Here is a 20,441-nt window from a genome sequence, read left to right on the forward strand (position 1 = left end):
CACTCTATCACAATTTGATTCCTATTTCTAATAATGAGCCGCTTAGGCTTACAGAAATATCATGAAATTAAAATATGATTATAATCCAGGATTCGGACCTCACATACTAATAAAAGAGTTTCTGCTCAATAAAAAGCTTCTTTTCATCTCACCAATAGATGTCTGTAGTGAAGTTCTAGTGATTCAAGAACAGTGTTTCAAACTTGGTTCATATATGGTACCATATATAGAAGAATTTGAGTAGTGTAGTTGTCAATAATAGGTTGAATTGGTGAATGTTACACGTGTGTAAAGTGATATATATACACATATACCAGCCTATCACGGTCGTCAGCCCCGTAAATGCCCAGACTTCCATATTTTTCATCTTTGATCAGATGTCAAAAAATAATATGAAAAATACTTCTACTAATTTGTGAACAAGTATTTGGACACACTCAAAATGTTGTATTTAAAAATATTTCTCTTTAAAAAAAATAATAAAAACCTTTGACAATAGAAAAACTGTAAAACCAACTGTGCTGATTTCTAAGGAGCTAAAACTAAACGAGTTCAAAACTATGTATAAAATTTCAAAGAATGGTGTTACTTTCGACACTTTAATTAATTTGATTTCACTTCTGAGCTATCACTGACTTCATATCAAAGAATAAATATTAAAATAATATATTTATACACCTCGTATGCAAAGCATACCTACATTTTTGACGTTAATTTTAAACTTAATATGAACATACATAGCTATCTTTGTGAAAGTAGATGATATTTGATCACGAAAATGATTTATTTCGTTATATTAAAACACCATTAACAAGTCTGCTCTCTATAGATTTTGAACCGGTTTTATACGACTCGCATACTTAATATCGTAGTCATACAGGAGAAAGTGACCAAGTGCATTTTTTTACAAAGACGTGATCGTTGACTATTTGATATCTTATTAGCTTAATATTGCCCTGAAAAAAATCCCAAAGGATATTAAACTTAGAAGTATAATATAATGACTTGTTAAAAATGACTAACTGCATTGATATTTATTTTCTTGCCAAAGCAAAAGCGACTTAAATGGCCCTCCTGAACATTTTACGTTTTGTTAGTTGGTCACTTTCTCCTGTACGACTACGATATTCCGTAGCATTTTAGATTATTTTTTTTTTACCTACATTCATATATTACAGATGCATATAGAGCATCCGCGTTAGTTCATAAGGAACTCTCAAGAGATGTGGATACATACTTAATAAAAGTAGTGAAGGACATATAAAATATATAAAACCCTTATCCGCACCCCAATGGTGCATAGGGCACTCCGTCATATAAACGCAGTGTTATCTTGATCGTTTACACATGAAGGAAAGGTGATCAGCCCTCCACTTCAGGTACCAGTCCAGGGCAATATTGAATAAATATGAGAGTGAAAAAATCAATTATATTTATTTTACCCCCCTTGGGAATCGAACCCGGGACCTCCAGAACGGTAGCCGAGCGTGCTGACTATTACACTACGGAGGCGGACAAAAAGTGAAGGATATTGGTACCATAAACCAAGCTAGGACGCTAAATGCCGAACCCTCTTCTAGTGGAACGGAAGGTCTGCTGATGACAGTCAACAGTCCGGGTTCTCCTGAGATGTTTTACGTGGTTTTCTCCCAGCAACGAGCAAATGCTAACAAATTCCTGATTGGCCCACACTAGATTATCCCTCTGGTTCCCAACGCAGATTAAAATAAAATATGTTTTAAGCTAGAAGAAATAAAAATACACTTATTGATTATAAACCTTGTAAGATAAATATTAATTGCAACTGCCATCTAAAAAATTATACATATGAAGCTATTTTTCGCTAACGGCTACAAAATAATGCAAATACAAAAAATAATACAAATGCAAAACACACAAAAAATATAAATATTTACTGTTTTCAGACACTCGTCGTGAAGTGACGTTGCTGCTTGATATCGACGCGCTTGCTTGCAAGTTTTGTTTGCACTTTTGAAGTTTGCTGTATTTTTTATAATCTGATATTGCAAAATTTCATAAAATATAGTTGAACTTCGTTATCTGCGGATTAGTCAATAATTTACCGGACCTTTCGTTAAATCCAAAGTTCGTTAAATAGCAGTCCGTTATATCGAGGTTTCACTGTATTTTTATACACAAATGTAAAAAGGAAATATTAAATAATATAGCATGTCCCTGAAATCAGGTGTGACTAATGTGCGGTTAACAAAGATACTTGGTTTTTACAGCGTCTTGTGAAAAACTGGTTTTGTGGTATGCGTGGTTTTTGTCCCAGAGTCTTCATTTTACAATTTACAGTCATATTTCTTGATTTTATAGTTTTCTTTGTTCTCAAATATACATTCAGTCTAAAAAAATATTCGTACTATGCAGGTTTTTTTTCTTTCTGAATTGTAATAAAAGAACTTAGATATTTTTAGGATGAAAGTAGACTGTATGCAGTTCAAATGCGATCTCTCAGTGATGCGAAAGGATGTATGATAGATGTGCGAATGGTGTTATAAGGAAAGAATGCAAGGTATATTGAATATAAAAATATTTGATATACCTATTCTAATTAACTTAAAAAATTTAATGAGAATATTTATGGAAAAAATATTTTTATAATTTTTTAACTCCTTTCTTTAAAAAAAAACAATAAAGATACTTATATCGAAAAAATATATATTTCTTCAGTGCAAAATTTATGTTTTAATAAAAAAAAATCTATTACGTAAAATGTTACCTGGATTTAGAGAAAATTTAGTTATGACTTGACGAATACTGGGCCTCAAGGTTTGATAGTGTTTTTTTAGAAAAATCCCTTGATGTAATATTTAAACAAAAAAACTACGTTACTATATACCACACCTATGTACATACGCTCATAGAAATTATTGTTATTGCATAACGTGCATAAAATGATACTAGGAGTATGTGGAAATGGAGGTACCTTCATAATCACTTACCTTGGAATCCATGACTCACTCGCTCGCTGCATGTGTGTACGTACGTGTCGGTGATTGAAATACAGATAATAGAGTGAGTATTCAAAGTTTACGTAGATTTGCATACAAATGCGCTTTACAAAATACAAAATAATATATGGGCAACTAGCTATAGCCTTCCTTCCTTCCTTCCAACACAGTGGCGCCACGTCAAAAACGTGGCATATTACATATCAGTGATTTTTTCCTTTATTAAAGGCCGTAGTCAATTTGTACATAATATAATATTACACATATTGATACAGAATTGCTTTCTTTATAAATATGCCTAGCATTTTTGGCTTTAAAAACCATGGTATTAAGTTAAACAAAGTAAATTTATAACATCAGAATAAATGGTGGAACATTCTTAATACATATAAAGTTATTTTTTGTTAAAATACTATATGATAAAATAATGTTTACTCTTTTTAAGTATATTATTGGTTCGAAAAGTACTTATCTAAACAAAGATGAACATATGAAAAACAAGGAATTAAGCATTCGTCTGAAATATTGTAATCATTTTTGCTTTATCATTCAATCAATCAAACCCTTATCCGCACCCCAATGGTGCACAGGGCACTGCATTATATAATATACAGTGTTATCTTGATCGTTAACACATGAAGGAAAGGTGATCATCCCTCCGCCTCAGGTACTCAGGTCCAGGGTAAGGTTGAATAAATATTAGAGTGAAAAAATCACATATAATTAGGAAGTGCCATATTCCAGATATCGATATGGTTCGTGAAATCATTGCCGAGGTTTTGCATTCGGTGTATTGGAGTATTGAATCCAGACACTGTCCGGCTGTTATTACAATAAAATATATAGATTTATATTATCCACTGACACTTCGTGATGGAATTGCATTTTTAATATATTATTTGATTAAAACCAATATTTTTATCTTTTCCACTTTATTTTTATTTGACCAGCGACCGGGTTTCGTAGTTACCGACATCATCAGACTGGTGGGAGGCTATACAAATTGTTATGTTATATATAAAACAAGGCAGGAGTTGATAACCATGATTTGATATAATTTTAGTGAGAAATTAATTTAATTTGAGTGAATTTAAGTAATTTCTCAATAAAAAATTAATTAAAAAATTAAATAATTAATTTCTCAATAAAATTATATCAAATCATGGTTATCAACTCCTGCCTTGTTTTATATATAACATAACAATTTGTATAGCCTCCCACCAGTCTGATGATGTCGGTAACAACGAAACCCGGTCGCTGGTCAAATAAAAATAAAGTGGAAAAGCTAAAAATATTGGTTTTAATCTAATAATATATTAATAAAATATATGACGGTTTCTGGTGTTTCTGGTTGGGGCGTAAATATTTATCATTTTCAATAACAAGGGACAGTCTAAAATATTATTTAAAATTTTGTGTAAATTAATCAGATAAATAGTTTTCTCCTATCACTTAATTTTATTAAGTTTATTATACAAAGCACTTGATTATAATACAAATAAGCCCTAGAAAATGATTATTAATCGTAATTTTGTTTTCATCTTGTGATATTTATTTTTTCTGTTACGTTTTATTTATTTTTTGTATGCTTTATGTAAAACTGTCTGTTATTTTCTTTTGTACTACTACTACTACTATCATCACGCCACATTCTTCTGTCCTGACATACACTCCTCGCATCCTTCACATCCATACGTAGCTATATATACATATCGCTCACTCCTTTCAAGAACGTCATAAATCAAAATACTTGATTTTTCAGGAGAACGATTTTAAAGTTTAAAAATAAAACACAATGTATTAAAAATAAATATCAAGCCACTTATTGAACTTTTTACCGTGCAACAGATCTTTTTAGGTAAAACCTGAAGGTTTTTTCTACATTTGAAAAATATTTAATTTATTTATAAAAATAATTAAACAATACATTTTCTTCAAAATGCAAAAACAACATTTTGTGCCCTGTAGCGGGTAAATATTATGTTAAAAATATGCCTCTTCTGCTGGGATATAGTATATTTTCTGGGCATTCCGAAAACATGCACAACTGAAAATTGACGATTTTTTATTTATGACGTTCTTGAAAGGAGTGAGCGATATACAGTAATATACAGTCATACACACCCTCCGATTACGTTTATTTTTAAAGCATATCAATTTTTACATGGTAAATTCTATTATCGAATGTTTTTCGTCAAACGTTGTGTAAATTTCAATTTTATTCAAAGTTATGCATATTTTAAGATTCGCCGCCCGCTCCCACGGCCAATTTACGCAAATTGAATTCGTTATTACAATTCACGATTGCTTTTTGACGTGTTACGTCTTTACGTTAATGTACGTTACTGTGTTGCAACATACGCTTCAGCCGAGTTGCAAAATGCTAATTTTATTTTGCATTAAATTCAAACCATCACAGCTCCATCAGACCACCGAATTCAGATTCTCGAATTGGAGTATAAACTTTGTCTGCTTACGTATAAATCAATGTATATTAAATGCATATTGAAACATTTTATTTGCAAAGCACCCAAAATGGAACACTTGAACATATATTCTTTCAACCCATATCCGCACCCCAATGGTGCATAGGACACTGAATCATATAAACGCAGTGTATATATAATATTATTTCCGCCTCCGTAGTGTAATGGTCAGCACGCTCGGCTACCGTTCTGGAGGTCCCGGGTTCGATTCCCAAGGGGGGTAAAATAAATATAAGTGATTTTTTCACTGTCATATTTATTCAATATTACCTTGGACTGGTACCTGAAGCGGAGGGCTGATCACCTTTCCTTCATGTGTAAACGATCAAGATAACACTGCGTTTATATGACGCAGTGCCCTATGCACCATTTGGGTGCGGATAAGGGTTTTATTATTATTATTATTATAGTATATATAATATATTTACTTCTTACATATTACTTATTACATAAAATAATTTGAAGTCTTAATTATTTCAAGGTAGAATTCTCAAAATTTAATTTCAGAACGCGGATGAACACGCAAGTGATCGGTCGTTACCTTCGCGCACGTTTTTTTCTTTGAAATATGTATAGTATAATTAGTATTTTTTAGAAAAAATATTTTTATACATTTTTTTCAATTCCTTACCTTTCAATAACTGTTTTCTTTTCAAAACCATGTAATTATTTCGAGGAAAAATGTATTTTTTCAATGTAAAAATGGTGTTTAAAAAAAAATCATTACGTAAAATGTTACCTGGATTGAGATAAAATTAAGTTGCGACTTAACGAATACTGGGCCTTAAACCAGTCGAATGCTAGGTATATTTTTTTTAGAAGAAACTGATTTTATCAATACAAAAAATGGTGAAAAAAAAATTACGTCAAATGTTAACTGGGTTTAAGGAAAATTAAGTTATTGTTTAACGCATGTAGGGCCTTATTACCGGGAATTTATAGTATCAAATCAACAGTGACAATTTTTACCATGGTTCATTGACCCTTTTACAGCGGAAGGATGTAGCTCAGTCGACGCCAGTGGCAGTACATTTGGAAAACCTATGTTATATCTCCATATCGCTCACTCCTTTCAACAACGTCATATTTCAAAAATCATCAATTTTCAGTTATGCATGATTTCGGAATGCCCAAAAAAGGTACTATATCCCAGCAAAAGCGGCATATTTCAAACTTAATATTTACCCGCTACGGGACAGTAAAGTGTTATTTTTGCATTTTGAAGAAAATGTATTATTTCATTATTTAAATTTGCTAAATATTTTTCAAATGGAGAAAAAATCTTCAGGTTTTACCTAAAAAGATCTGTTGCTCAGTAAAAAGTTCAATAAGTGGCTTGATATTTATTTTTTATACATATTGTTATGTTTTAAAACATTAAAAACGATCTCCTGAAAAATCATGTTTTTTTTTTATATATGACGTTGTTGAAAGGAGTGAGCGATACGTCTAGTTTGACATATTGTGTAAACGTGTTTTCAAATTCGACTTTTCATTTTTAATGTACCAATACATGTAGAGCAAGTACTATAACCAGTTTCACAGAACTCTCCCGAGACAAAAAGACTTTTACTTGAACAATCAACTTCATATTATGTGTTTCAATAGTAAAGAGACCATTGTCAAATAAATCTTACAATTTATTTTTATTTAGTCCATCAAAAACTGGATTATTCGCCCTACGGATATGTCAATACAGTAAAGCGTCGATATAAAGGACCTCTATTTAACGAAATTCTGATATAATGGACAAAAAAAAACGGTAAAAACAAACATCCTGTTTATATTATACAATACATGCGTAAATTCAAGTGTCGCCGAATGTAAACAATTTTCAGCGGCCATGATAATCACGTTTGCCTAGAATTTTCACTCATGAATTACATGAAATTATAGTAACTTTAAACATAAAGAATAAATCCACTCACGAGTAGGCATAGGCTATGAAACTGAAAAAGTTGAAGCCTGAGTAGGGTCATGATAAGCGGTGTTGCATAAGCCGTAGCTAGATTTCAGAGTCACTTGGACGTTAGGTAATAAAAAAAAAACATGATAATCACGTCATACGTCTAGCGCTAGAATTTCAGACAATGCCATCCTACTCGTAGACTGCACCTAGCCGAAGCGATAGTATATACTTTACCCTTATATAAGGGGAGTAATAAATTGAATTTTATTTCTATTTTGTATTGTTTATTTATATCTAAATACAGTTTTCATGTTTTGAAAAAAAAGTTTTTTGATTTATTTAAAACCTATTTTTATATAACAAATTTTCGACTAAAACGGACACCGCATCTTCCCGATTAGTCCGTTATATCGAGGCTTTACTTTATTACAGGTGTCTCACCTTGAGATAGAATTTTCTTTATAAAGGGAAAAATTAATAAATATTTCGTTCGAAATGTAGCCCAGGAAATGCTTACACAAGGCATAATATCCTAGAAATATGTGATACATAATATTATGTATGTAGATAGGTGTGTTGTCAACTCATGTTATCGACTTTCTCTCGAGCATTAAACTTATCGTATCTACCCGTATGGAACAAAAGCATATCTTACTTACATGTTTTGTATTATAGAAATTAGTATTGAATGTTTCCTTTACCCTTTGGCTGCCAAAATTCAATATACAGTGGAACCTCTCATAACGAGCACCTCTCATAACGAGTAATTCGCATATCGAGCAAAAAATAATTGAATAAGTTGCTCCCTTAACGAGCGATATTTCGCATAACGAGTTACAGAGAAAGGTCAAGTCCCTTTTTTATGACACGAACGTGTGAGCCAGGACGTCAGTCAAAACAAAAAAAATGTTTCGCGTAACGAGTGTTTCGCTTAACGACTGATTAATACAGTCTTGATAAAGGAGCGGTTAGCTTCGAAACCGGTATACATTATAATTAAGTTATAATAAAATATTTATAGTGATTTTAAAACAAAGTTACATTTTAATTATAAAATGAAAAATCACAATGTTAGTACTTCAAATATAAATTATGTTTATAAGTTATCCAATACATTTTACTTTTCAATTTATGTTTTAATTTTAATTTATATTGAAATCGCGGTATTTTTAGCATAGTAACCTCAAAAGTCCTGGTAGCCAAAGGGTTGAGTGAGGGATCCGAAATGTATATTTTATTGAAGTATTGTTCAAACCCTTGTCCGCACCCCAATGGTGCATACGGCACTGCATAAAGTAAACGCAGTGTTATCTTGATCGTTACTTACACGAAGGCAAGGTGGTCACTCCTGCGCTTCAGGAACTAGTCCAGGGTTATATTATTTATTTATTTTTCAATACATATTACATACATAAGTCATATATAAAATATTCCCGATGAGTAATTTATATTTCTCATTTTGGGACATGGGATTAAGGTTAACAAGACTGGAACGCAAATAATAAAGTAACATTTTTTTAAATAACCAAAACTAATACATGGCAAAATATAAAAACAATAAACAGGTATAATTAATATGCATTATAAGCATATTTAAAAGAGATAAATGAGAAAAACATAAGGCAAGAAGCATATTTAAAATGAACAAATGAGAAAATATCAAAAGGTAAAATCACAAAATAAGAAAATATGACTAAACACTACATGTATCTTTCCATAAAGTATTTTTTCAGATATTTTTTTTGGATATTAATTATTTTTATTACTCTAATATTTACTGTCCGCCTTCGTGGTGTAATGGTCAGCGTGTTTAGCTACCGTGCTGGAGGTCCCGGGTTCGATTCCCAGGGGGGGTTGAAAATAAATATTAGTGATTTTACACTATTTATTTAATATTACCCGGACTGGTTCCTGAAGCTCAAGAGTGATCAACTTGCCTTCATGTAAGTAATGATCAAGAAAACACTGCGTCAATTCGATGCAGTGCCCTATGCACCATTGGGTGCGGATAGGGGTTATAAGTTAAGTAAGTAAGTAATATTCATTTATTAAATAAATATTTGAGTGTAAAATCACCAATATCCAATTTCACCCCCCCCCCTGGTAATCGAACCCGGGAGGGTAGCTGAATACGCTAACCATTACAGCACGGAGGCGGAAAAAGATGGAGTAAAGTCTAGGAATATTATATAAAGTACGTTCTAGCCTGTGTTGAATGATGTTTGATGCTCGCTCTATTATAATCACTCGTCTGTAACGAGTTGTTTGTTCTGTATCCCTCTAGATCAGGTGAATATCTTTGTAGCATTCGAAAGTATTCTCTTATTATACAACTTTTTGTTCCCCTTAATTGCAACAAAATGATTGTTCATTTGTTTACATACATATATGAATTAGCTACATGATTTCTTCAGATAGCAGTGATTGTTGTGTATATTCTCGTATGCATTTAATCATAGACGTAAGGAAACAGACGCAAGTTTCGTGACACATGCCATTATTTTCTTCGTTCGGTATTAACACACTAAGGACGGGAACGGTATTTTTACCCGTTCGGTTGATTGATGCCCAAGGACGGGAAGGGTATTTTTACCTTCTGCGCCGGCCTCATTTCGAAGTCAGAAAAGAAGGAATTACATATTTAATGTTTTTTTATATGAATAGTTCATCGTGCCAAGTTTTCCCCGGCCTGCCTCTGCTATTTTTTCGACTTCATTCGCCTAATGAAACGAATGAATTAATAAGTAATGACTTTGTTTTACTATTCTTTCTTCACTCGTCCGATTCACATGCCCGAACCATCTCGACACACTTTTTTAATTTGATCTAAAATGCTCATCTCAGCCTTCCATTATTTTCTTATATCACTATTCGAACATCTATCATAAATTCCGACTGCATTCAGTCTACTACAGTCTTACTACAGAAGGATGACTACTTCAGTCATCCTTCTGCAGCAAACACCACTCTTCACTCCCATACATTAGGTAATGTTACATTGAAATGTTTATTATTTAACTATTATATTCACCTAACTGTACATCATGGCAACTGGTAACCTCGAATAATTGCAATGCTCTGTAGTACAGTAAAACCTCGATATAACTGACTAATTGGGGCGAGGGGTGTCCGTTAAAGCCGAAAGTCCGTTGGAAAAAAAATAGGTTTTAAAATAAACCAAAGAACTTTTTGTTGAAAATCTGAACACTGTATTTATTTTATTTATTTTTATTTTTATTTGTTCGGGAATTGTACATTTAAAAAAGTATATAATAAACAATAGTTACATTAACAATAATAAACATTACATTACATTAACAAATATAGTTACATTCATAAAAATAAAGCCAATTAAACAATTCTACATTTATAGATATAAAAAAACGATACAAAACACAGTAAAAATTATATTTATTGTCTTCGGGCACTCGTCGTGATGTGACGTTGCTGTTTGATATCGACGCGTTTGCTTTTGGTAATCCTGCTTTGAAAAAGGAATCAAGTTTTATTTGCACTTTTAAAGTTTACTGTTTTTTTATAATCATCTCTCTAAAATTATGGAAACGCGTATAATATGAACTTCGTTATCTGAAAAATAGTCAATAAATTTTATGACATAGATCGTTTAATAACTTATTTTTTGGCAGTGTTGTTATTGCTCCGGCTAGGTGCAGTCTACTAGCAGGAGGGTATTATGTCTCAAATTCTAGTTCTAGACGTATGACGTGATTATCATGGCCGCTAAAAATTGTTTAAATGCGGTGACACTTGAATTTAAGATGCATAATATTAACATGACGTTTTTAATTATTTCACATTGGTCCGGATTTTTGTCCGTTATATCCGACGTTAAATAGAGTTCCGTTATATCGAGGTTTTACTGTATGTAGCAGTTTAAATAATAACAATGGCAAATGGCAGTGCTCGCATTTACTTAGGAAATTATAATAATGTAACGTAATGGTTTGGGAACTCTAGCGTTGCACTTGAATTAGTAGAATTTATGTATGTCGTATTTTTTTTAGTTCAATGAATATGTTGAAAACATCTAACACATATTATACATGGGTAAGTTGGGATCAAAGCTTTTGAAGCCACAATTGGTATAGGCGGGTATTCACAAATCCCGTTAAAATGTGATGTTATAAAGGAGTCCATAGAATAAAAACAAAGTTTTTTATTTAATTTTTATAAATTTATTACGAAAATGTTAGTAATATTAGTTTATTACCACTTGCCGAATTTTTTATGTCTACCGGTTTGGAGACTTACCCGTCTCTTCGTCAGGACAATAACTACAACAGTATGTAAACAATACTACCCGTCACTACCATAGCACTTTTCTCACACTTAAAACTACCCAAAATATTTATCATATGCGATTTTAATTAAACTAACTCTAATTTTTACATTTCATATTTCTAACATTTTTGTATAAAAAATATATAAAAGCAAAAATGACTTACCATAAATTAAAGGCTTTAAATTTAAATAATATTTAGAATACTTTTTAAATAAGTTTTACTTGGTAAAAACCACCGTTTCTGAAAATCTTTTGCGGCACGTGTTTCGATTTTTCAAAACCTTTTTTTATTATATGTGTCAGATGTGTTTTAAACAGAATTCACAACATTTTTTTATGTGTTCGAATACTCGTTCACAAATCTGGATTATCTCCAATTAGGAGTTATTTTTTTACATTAGTTTTTGACATCTCAACACAGATGATGAAGAATATGGAAGTCTGGACTTTTACAAGGCTTACGACCGTCAAAGGCTTGAATAAACCAATGACGTAAAGATACGAGGTAGAGTGAACGAATGTAATTAGCGTGTAGCCATGTTCTCTATGCTTTCCCTCCCGGAAATTGATTCGATTTGTAGGCGTAAGAAGGTACCATAAAACGATTTACTTCAAAATCAAGATTGTGCTTACGAGGAAGTAAGTCAATGAGCAAGTTGAAGTAAGAAAACCAGCATTGGCAGGGTAGGATAGTCGCTATTAGGTGAACGAAAATCTAGTACATCAAACTGTTCACATTCCGTTTGTACGAGTTGATCGTAAATATATATAATAATACTCTTTATCTAAATGTATTTATATATATGTGTGTGTGTGCATGTGAAAAAATATTCCGTTTAGATATAATTAATAAAAAAAATACGCTTACAGTAAAACCTCGATATAAATCACTAATTGGGCGGAGGGGAACGTCCGTTAAAACCGAAAGTCCGTGGAAAAAAATTGGTTTAAAATAAATAATAATAAAAAAATCAAAATTTTATAGCGCTACGGCGGGTGCCACCATCAATTTAATCTAGGAAATTTGAATTTGTGTACCTCAAAAAAAATCCTATACTTTGTGATACTTATCACTTTATTACAAGAAGTTTGCGTAAGATATACGATAATTAATATTACGAGATCGTTTTTAAGACTTTAATAAAATGTATTAAAAAATAAATATCAAGCCACTTTTTGAACTTTTTACTGTATGACAGATTTTTTTCCATATACATCAACAAATAGAGCCGCTAATAATTTAGCAATGTTACTAATATTAAAATAAGTCCATCGTTTCTGTGACGTCATTCATTGCCAATTTACGAAAATAAAGTTTTTTCGAAGGCCAATTTTCCAAAAGGAAATGATGAATGAAAATATTAATTATATCGGCTGTTATAAACACTTCACGAGTCTAATACAATCCTTTATACGTTGCGATAAAATACAACTTAATAGACTCAATTATCTGTGTTTATTTTAACGTTTAATGTATAAATTAAAATGGAGTTCGTCAAATTAAACGCCAAATCTATAAATATACTCGACATAGTTAGTAGTGGTAAGGGTTAAGCGTGGTAAACAAATAATAACAGTTTACAACTAAATTAGATTAAGTTCAACTTGGAACAGGTTGTAAATGGCGAATTCTAGTTCTAGGTTCTAGGTTAGTTGGGTAAATCTGCATTCAGAAGTGCCCCCATCTCATAATGTAGGATGCAGGTAAATCGGATATTATGTGCGTACCATTAAAACAAGTTATTTAAACATATAGTGACTTTCTACCTCGCAGCGCTGCCTGCAACTAAATCGCCCAAACTTGTTGCTCATAATATTTACACGAATTTCTACGAATGGTCCATATATTCAATACCGCCTATCTCGGGAATTACATGCCCAATCTACTCCAGATATTGGAATTTTATATATACAAATATATATATATATATATATATATATATATATATATATATATATATATATATATATATATATATATATATATATATATATATATATATATATATATATATATATATATATATATATATATATATATATATATATAAATTATATATATATATATATATATATATATATATATATATATATATATATATAAATTTATATATATATATATGTATATATATATATATATATATATATATATATATATATATATATATATATATATATATATGTATATATTTATATAAAACTTTCAGAATGTTTTCTTTGTACGAGATTGTTAATTTTTACTTGTGAAATTTGTTTGTATATTTAAAAAAAAGTATGTGTTATAAAGATGGAAATTATGTAAAAAAAAATATGAAAAACTCACCATCTCTGGGTTTTATTTTATGACAAAATTACATACAAATATCCACAGATGTCATTGCTGTACAAAATTACATCACACCAACTGACAGGCGGACATCGACGTTCATTAACGTCGATACTCATTTGATGAAAATTCTCACCGACGTTCATTTACATCCGTACTCCCAGAAAGGTTAAGGTTAAGGTTTTTATTTATATTCCAAGAAGGGTAATGCCTGTCAAAAAACATTTTGTATAAAATTTGGTTTTGGTTGTACAGAGGTAGCGGGATGTCTGTGTCGGGGCAGCCGGGAGCGGAGCGGCGCTACTCCGTGCCCTCCAACCCCTTCCTGCACGACCCCCGCGCCATGCAGTCCGAAGACCTGCACGCCTGGTCCATCTACAGGTCACTACACGCACCTTTCTCTCCACACTATGCACTCACTCCCATCTTCCCTTGAGCCCGGTCCATCTATATATGCACCCTCCTCTACACACTATACGGTCACTTCCCCTTTTCCCATGACCCTGGTGCATCTACAGGTCACTGCACGCACCCTTCTCTACACCCAACATGCTCTATTCCCTTGAGCCCGGTCCATCTATACACGCACCCTTCTCTACACACTATGCGTTCGCTTCCCTTCTTCCCATGAGACCGGTTCATCTACAAAACCGGAACATGAGCCGGAACCCTTCTCTACACACTACTCATGCACTTTTTTTTTCTTTTTTTTAAATTCTTTTGCATTATATGACATAAATTCAAATACAAAAAAATTAATTAAATACAAATATAAATACAAAAAAAAGATCCCACAAAGGCATGGCCTGTGTGTGGGCATACAATATAATTTAGTCATAGTAAAGGGTATAAGGGTATAGGTATTATAAGCAGAACTGGAATAATAGTTTTAATATACAATACAAAAAATACTTGACTCTCAGAAAACAAAAATTATTATTATGTTTTTTTTTAAATAAAATTATAAACTAAAAACACAAAAAATATGAAAAATTAAAAAGTTAGCAAGCATGTACTACAAGAAAAAGGAGCTTAAATCTGTCTCTTCAATAAATAATCTAAGCAAAATTTTAAATCTACAAAAACTTGGGTAATTAACATCTAACAAATAGTCTTTGTGACTGATTCATCTACAGGTCACTACACGTACCCTTCTCTACACACTATGTGCTCACTTACCCTCTCCTTTTGAGCCCAGTTCATCTACATGTCACTACACGCACCCTTCTCTACACTCAACGTTCTCTTTCCTTCTTCCCTTAAACCAGGTCCATTTATAGGTCACTATACCCACCCTTTTCTCAAACAATCCACCCGCTTCACCCTTCCAGCATGATCCCCACATCGCACCTTACGTCACACAAGCTTTCATCTAGAAATGTCTATGAATACCTTCTGCCGTCAAGCTACTCCACATACAACCCAATAAAGTGCCATAAAACTCCCTCACAATTTTGAAAAGTACATTTCTTGCACTGGTCCCCTGTTCCCACCAAATTGTTATTTTAGATCCTTTTGTCATTTTATTATTAAAAACAAAAATAAACATAAAACAAATGCATTTTATATTGACTGTGTACTTTTTTTAGGCAAAATCTGAATTCTGACTTCACCGACAGTGCTTTGGGTAGTACTGACAAGAGCCCACTTCCATATGGAAATTTCCAGTTGAGGGATACGACGGTGCAGTCCATATTGTCACACCCTCGATATGGCCCTAAGTAAGTTTTTTGTTTGTGTAACTTACATACTTTATCCGCTTCAGTAGTGTAATGGTCAGCACGCTCGGCTATTGTACTGGAGGTCCCGGGTTCGATTCCCAGGGGGGGGGTCAAATAAATATAAGTGATATTTTCACTATTATTTTTATTCAATTTTACCCTGGACTGATACGGACTATCAGGGAGGGCTGATCACCTTTCCTTCATGTGTTAATGATCAAAATAACACTGCATTTGTATGATGCAGTGCTCTATGCACCATTGGGTACAGATAAGGTTTAGAAGAAGAACTTACATATTGTGGGTATACTGGCAAAAAACTTTAACTCTAAAATCCCTGTTTGAAAAATCCCTGTTATTTAAAGCCTGAATAAAATACCCGCTATTAAACTCAAAGTTGAATTTTCTTTTAAAACCACATAAATATGACATTTCAAACTACTTAGTGTATTTTGCCAGTTTATGGAATGTTGAAAACTTAATAATATGCATCATTAAATCCTAATTGCATATTTTCGAAGGTTTTTTGCCAGTATATGCACAAAATAAATATAGTCGATTCTGCAAATTTCTTAAAATTAAAATAAAAACTGAAATCGCTTATTTTCGAAATTTTAAAAAAATCCCCTAATAATTATAATTTTTTGAATTTTTGTACCATTTGTAAGTACCAATTAAAATTAAAATAAAAACTTTAATCTGTATTGGCGATAACTCTTTTTGTACCCTTGCATATAAAAAACAATTATTTTTTTAGTATCATAATTTTTTATTATCCAAAATAAGCATATAAATATTCAGTTAAACATGAAACTCCGTACCTACAGTGCTTTCTATCGGAAAAAAATAAAATTATCGTGAAAGTAGGTACTTTGTGCTAATATTAAAATGAATAGGTTGAATAATCATTAAGTTGACCAACTTGACGGATATAATTATTGTCTGTGGCGTAAATAAAATTTAAATAATTCTTATTTTGAATTTCTTCAATAAATAGTGTTCATATCCTCAGCCGGGTAGGTACCCATAGGTAGGCTATGTTGAAATATAATATTTTCAATTCTTATGTAATAACATTTGTGTTAATTAATTATTATATATTTTATATTTAATAGATCAGCACTGGGATCGAACATGTACACCTACTTGAAATTTGGCTTACCGCGGGTGTTTCCTCCGAACCACAATGGATCCCAAAGGTCAGGTACTCCAAGGGCCAAGATATCCATTGGAAGTGAAATGAAGCCAGTTCCAAGGTACACCACAAAACACAAGTATTATTTCTTTAAGTTTATCATAATTTAACAAATGGGAGTTTTCTTTATTGTTTCGGCATTCACTTTGTGGTAAGACATGATGAAATTGTAAAAGAACAACACTAGTTTTTTACCACTTGAGTTCATTTTATTTTAACGACTAGTTTCGGAAGCTATGCTTCCATCTTCAGGTCTAAATATAAACACAGTTTTAAAAAAAAATAGTGTTTTTCTTCTACATTATGTTTTGACGTCTCAACATAGAAGAATATAGGAGTATGGGCATTTACAAGGCTTTTGACCATCGTAGGCTGGTTTAAATAATCACTTTACACACATATAACATTTAAAAAAAATAAAAAATGACTCCTATAATCGGAGATAATCCAGATTTGTTAACAACTATTTGGACACACTCAAAATTTTGTTAAATGAGAGTTTCATTATTTATATTTCAGTTTTAATTTTAATTTTACTTACTTACCACTATTTTTTAAAATCTACTGTGACATGTATTTCGATGCATTCCGCATCATTTTCAAACACCGTATGTGAAGCTAATTCTAAATTTTAGAGTTGGGTCCTTGGAACGTTGAAGATCAAAGAGCTGTTTCTTATTTTTATTTATTTATTTAAAAAAAAATTATTAGTGGGAAAAGGGGGGTATTTACCAAACAAAACTTAAATAAAAAATGGATAGGTTTTACCACAAAGTGACTGCCGAATCAATGAATGATTTATATTTTCTTTTTTTCTTTTTTTCTTTTTGAAGGGTGTCAAGAACCAGCCGTGGGATTAGAGAGAATTCTTCAGGATACGATAGCTCTGATAATGAGACATCACAACAGTACAAATACAACAGAAAATACAGATCTGATCCCGATTTTCGGTTGCAGAATATTCAACCCTCATATCCGGTAAAAAAATATCATATTAATTTTTGACAAATGAATATTTTCTACTGCATAATCTATGGTTAACACTAAAAAGTTATCAATTTATTTTTCATCATACAAGTAAGTACAATGTATAAGTACCGAGTAAGTATAATGTACCGAGGGCACATTTTACAATACTTATTTACAAAATTATATGAAAACCAAATTGTTTATGACACACAATCAAATAAGACACGGCCAAATGTTGCTATCTATTTCAGATCTGTCCACCTCCATTATCCATTTATTAATAATTCTTTTACACTTAGTTTTGTTATTTAATGACTTTATGGATAGTGGAAACCGTTTATACAACTTTATTGCATAATAATCAAAGTCCTTTTGACCAAAAGAGGTATGTGTTGGAAAATAAATAGAACACAATCATTTTAATCATTACTATTACTGTCGCCTCCCAAGAGCCACCATCAGGCTTGCCTCTTTTACAAGGCATCAGGTTCGCGCGACCCAGGACGAACACTGCTGACTATTCGTCGACAGTTCTCGTCAGAACTACGGGACGCGATCTGACATAGGAGGATGCAAAGAAGCTGGCAGCTGACAGAAAAGCCTGGGGACAGTTTGTGGACTGTATGCTCCACTTAGGTAGCGGATATGGTTTAATAATGAATGCTTTAATTTTAGGGGTCCAGTATTCCTCTGGTCGCGATGCACCAAGCCGGCATCAGAGCGGGTCAGTCCACTCCCCAGTGGACTTCATCCCGAAACAAGTCTGTCAGTGAAGCCAATCTCCTCGCCATGGAATCTAGAAATTACGGAGGTCGCCAATCTTACAACAGAAGGAACAGTGTAGCCGATTTTGGAAATGACGGAGAACACAGGTGATGATCTCTTTCATTACTCTAATCGTGAACACAATCCCCACAGTCTCATACTGGTTTGACACATTATTATCGGGTGGTTTTTACACCAACCCGACCCTAATTATACTCAGACAGTCTGCCACCCGACCCTCAGTGTACTATCACAAGTAACCACAAACCCAATTCCAATTTGTATAAAATTTTATGGCGTTTCTCGCGCTCTACCAAAAGTAAGCAAATAGATCGCTTATAAGTGTCTCCCGCTCGCAACTGACAGTATGTAAAAGACTCTTATAAGCGTTTTCCGCAAACAATGTGTTAAAACAGATTTCTGGGTGAGCTAGATATCTCAAGTCATAATATTAATTCGAATTGAAATTTCTTAACTAACAATATATTTTTTTTTTTTTTTCACAGTCAAATTGGACGTCCCATGTCTAAAGCTGACAGCCATCTTTCATTGATGCAATCCAGGAAGGGTCATCAACGTGCATCCTCCGTAATGAGAGGAGACTACGGAGATGGACATGTTCCTCACACGGCTTATATTTACCCCAACTTACAGGTATAAATACTTGACTAAGTAATAAACTAAATTGATTCACAAACCATTAATTTATTTACTGGTAAAACATAAACAGTGATACCTCGCATAACGAACATTGCATACAACAAACTTTCTGTTTGTCCATTACGTAACTCACACAACGAACCTCGCTTCACACAACAGACTGTACTGTAGTAAAAAGCTAATAACTGACAAGCTTCAAGCCCCTCTAATCCAGCAACACGATGAAGCTCAAAGGGAGGCTTCATCTGACTATGAGGAGAAGCAATGAAATGAACTAATATCAGCTTCTGCCATCACGAACATCCTGGTCAAATGGGGAGAGGTCCAGGAGTTTACCAACACTCACTATCCAAATTCAGCTGAGCTGATTATTTTTTTAACATGTATTGTTATGAGAAAACGGACTTCACATAACGAACTTGCTCCTAGAATGAATTAAGTATGTTATGTGAGGCATCACTGTACTGCCTATACTTTCCACTAAACTTTACTTGAAATACTTTCCTTTGGAAGCTATATGTAGTAAAATGGCCGCCATATTAACAACCATTATGAAGTGTTCCAATAATTTAATTTTCCTTTGAGAATTTTTCTGTTCTAAATTTTAGATAAATTTAGTCCCTTCTATACCTTTATTTATTTATTTATTTAAACTTCATGTACAGAAAATAAAAAAGTACATTGGCGGGCTTATTGCTAAAAAGCCAAATATAAACAAAACCAAAATACCTTCAATTTCAGTGGTGTATTTTCCATTCTACTAATATATTTTCTTTAATCTATTTTTTACAGATAAAGAATTTAGAGATTGCATCTACAGAAAACCCTTCCATGCTGTTAGTATCAGGTGTAAGTTGTGAAGTTAAAGCTGGGGAAATTCTAGCCATCATGGCCACGGCGGAAGGAGAAGCCACCGGATTATTGAATGTTCTTGCTGGCATCGATAAGGTAACCAACATTCAAAACTGACTTTGAAAATATGAACATTTCTGAATTTACAAGTATATATTTCTATTACTCTAGAGCAGTGGTTCCTAACTTGTTGTAAGTGCTTTGCGAAATTATGAAAACCATAATTCAATGTTATGACAACAGAGGTCAAGATATCTTTGATTCTATATCATCATAC

The 20,441-nt window shown here is 32.5% G+C and overlaps 1 protein-coding gene across 1 annotated transcript in view; it reads left to right on the plus strand.

Moving 5' to 3' along the window:
- Positions 1 to 20,441, plus strand: part of LOC148304851 (ATP-binding cassette sub-family G member 8) — a 59,101-nt gene that overhangs the window by 28,855 nt on the left and 9,805 nt on the right. Inside the window, exons 2-8 of the mRNA XM_088267618.1 lie at positions 14,258 to 14,383; positions 15,592 to 15,723; positions 16,839 to 16,979; positions 17,752 to 17,896; positions 18,563 to 18,759; positions 19,159 to 19,306; positions 20,105 to 20,260. Coding sequence (XP_088123744.1) covers positions 14,268 to 14,383; positions 15,592 to 15,723; positions 16,839 to 16,979; positions 17,752 to 17,896; positions 18,563 to 18,759; positions 19,159 to 19,306; positions 20,105 to 20,260 — 1,035 coding nt within the window. The 5' untranslated portion in view covers positions 14,258 to 14,267. The remainder of the gene's footprint in view (positions 1 to 14,257; positions 14,384 to 15,591; positions 15,724 to 16,838; positions 16,980 to 17,751; positions 17,897 to 18,562; positions 18,760 to 19,158; positions 19,307 to 20,104; positions 20,261 to 20,441) is intronic.

The sequence above is a fragment of the Brachycentrus maculatus genome, unplaced genomic scaffold, assembly GCF_059751285.1.
Source record: "Brachycentrus maculatus isolate JH-2025_06_01 unplaced genomic scaffold, ASM5975128v1 h1tg000301l, whole genome shotgun sequence".
Lineage (NCBI taxonomy): Eukaryota > Metazoa > Arthropoda > Insecta > Trichoptera > Brachycentridae > Brachycentrus > Brachycentrus maculatus.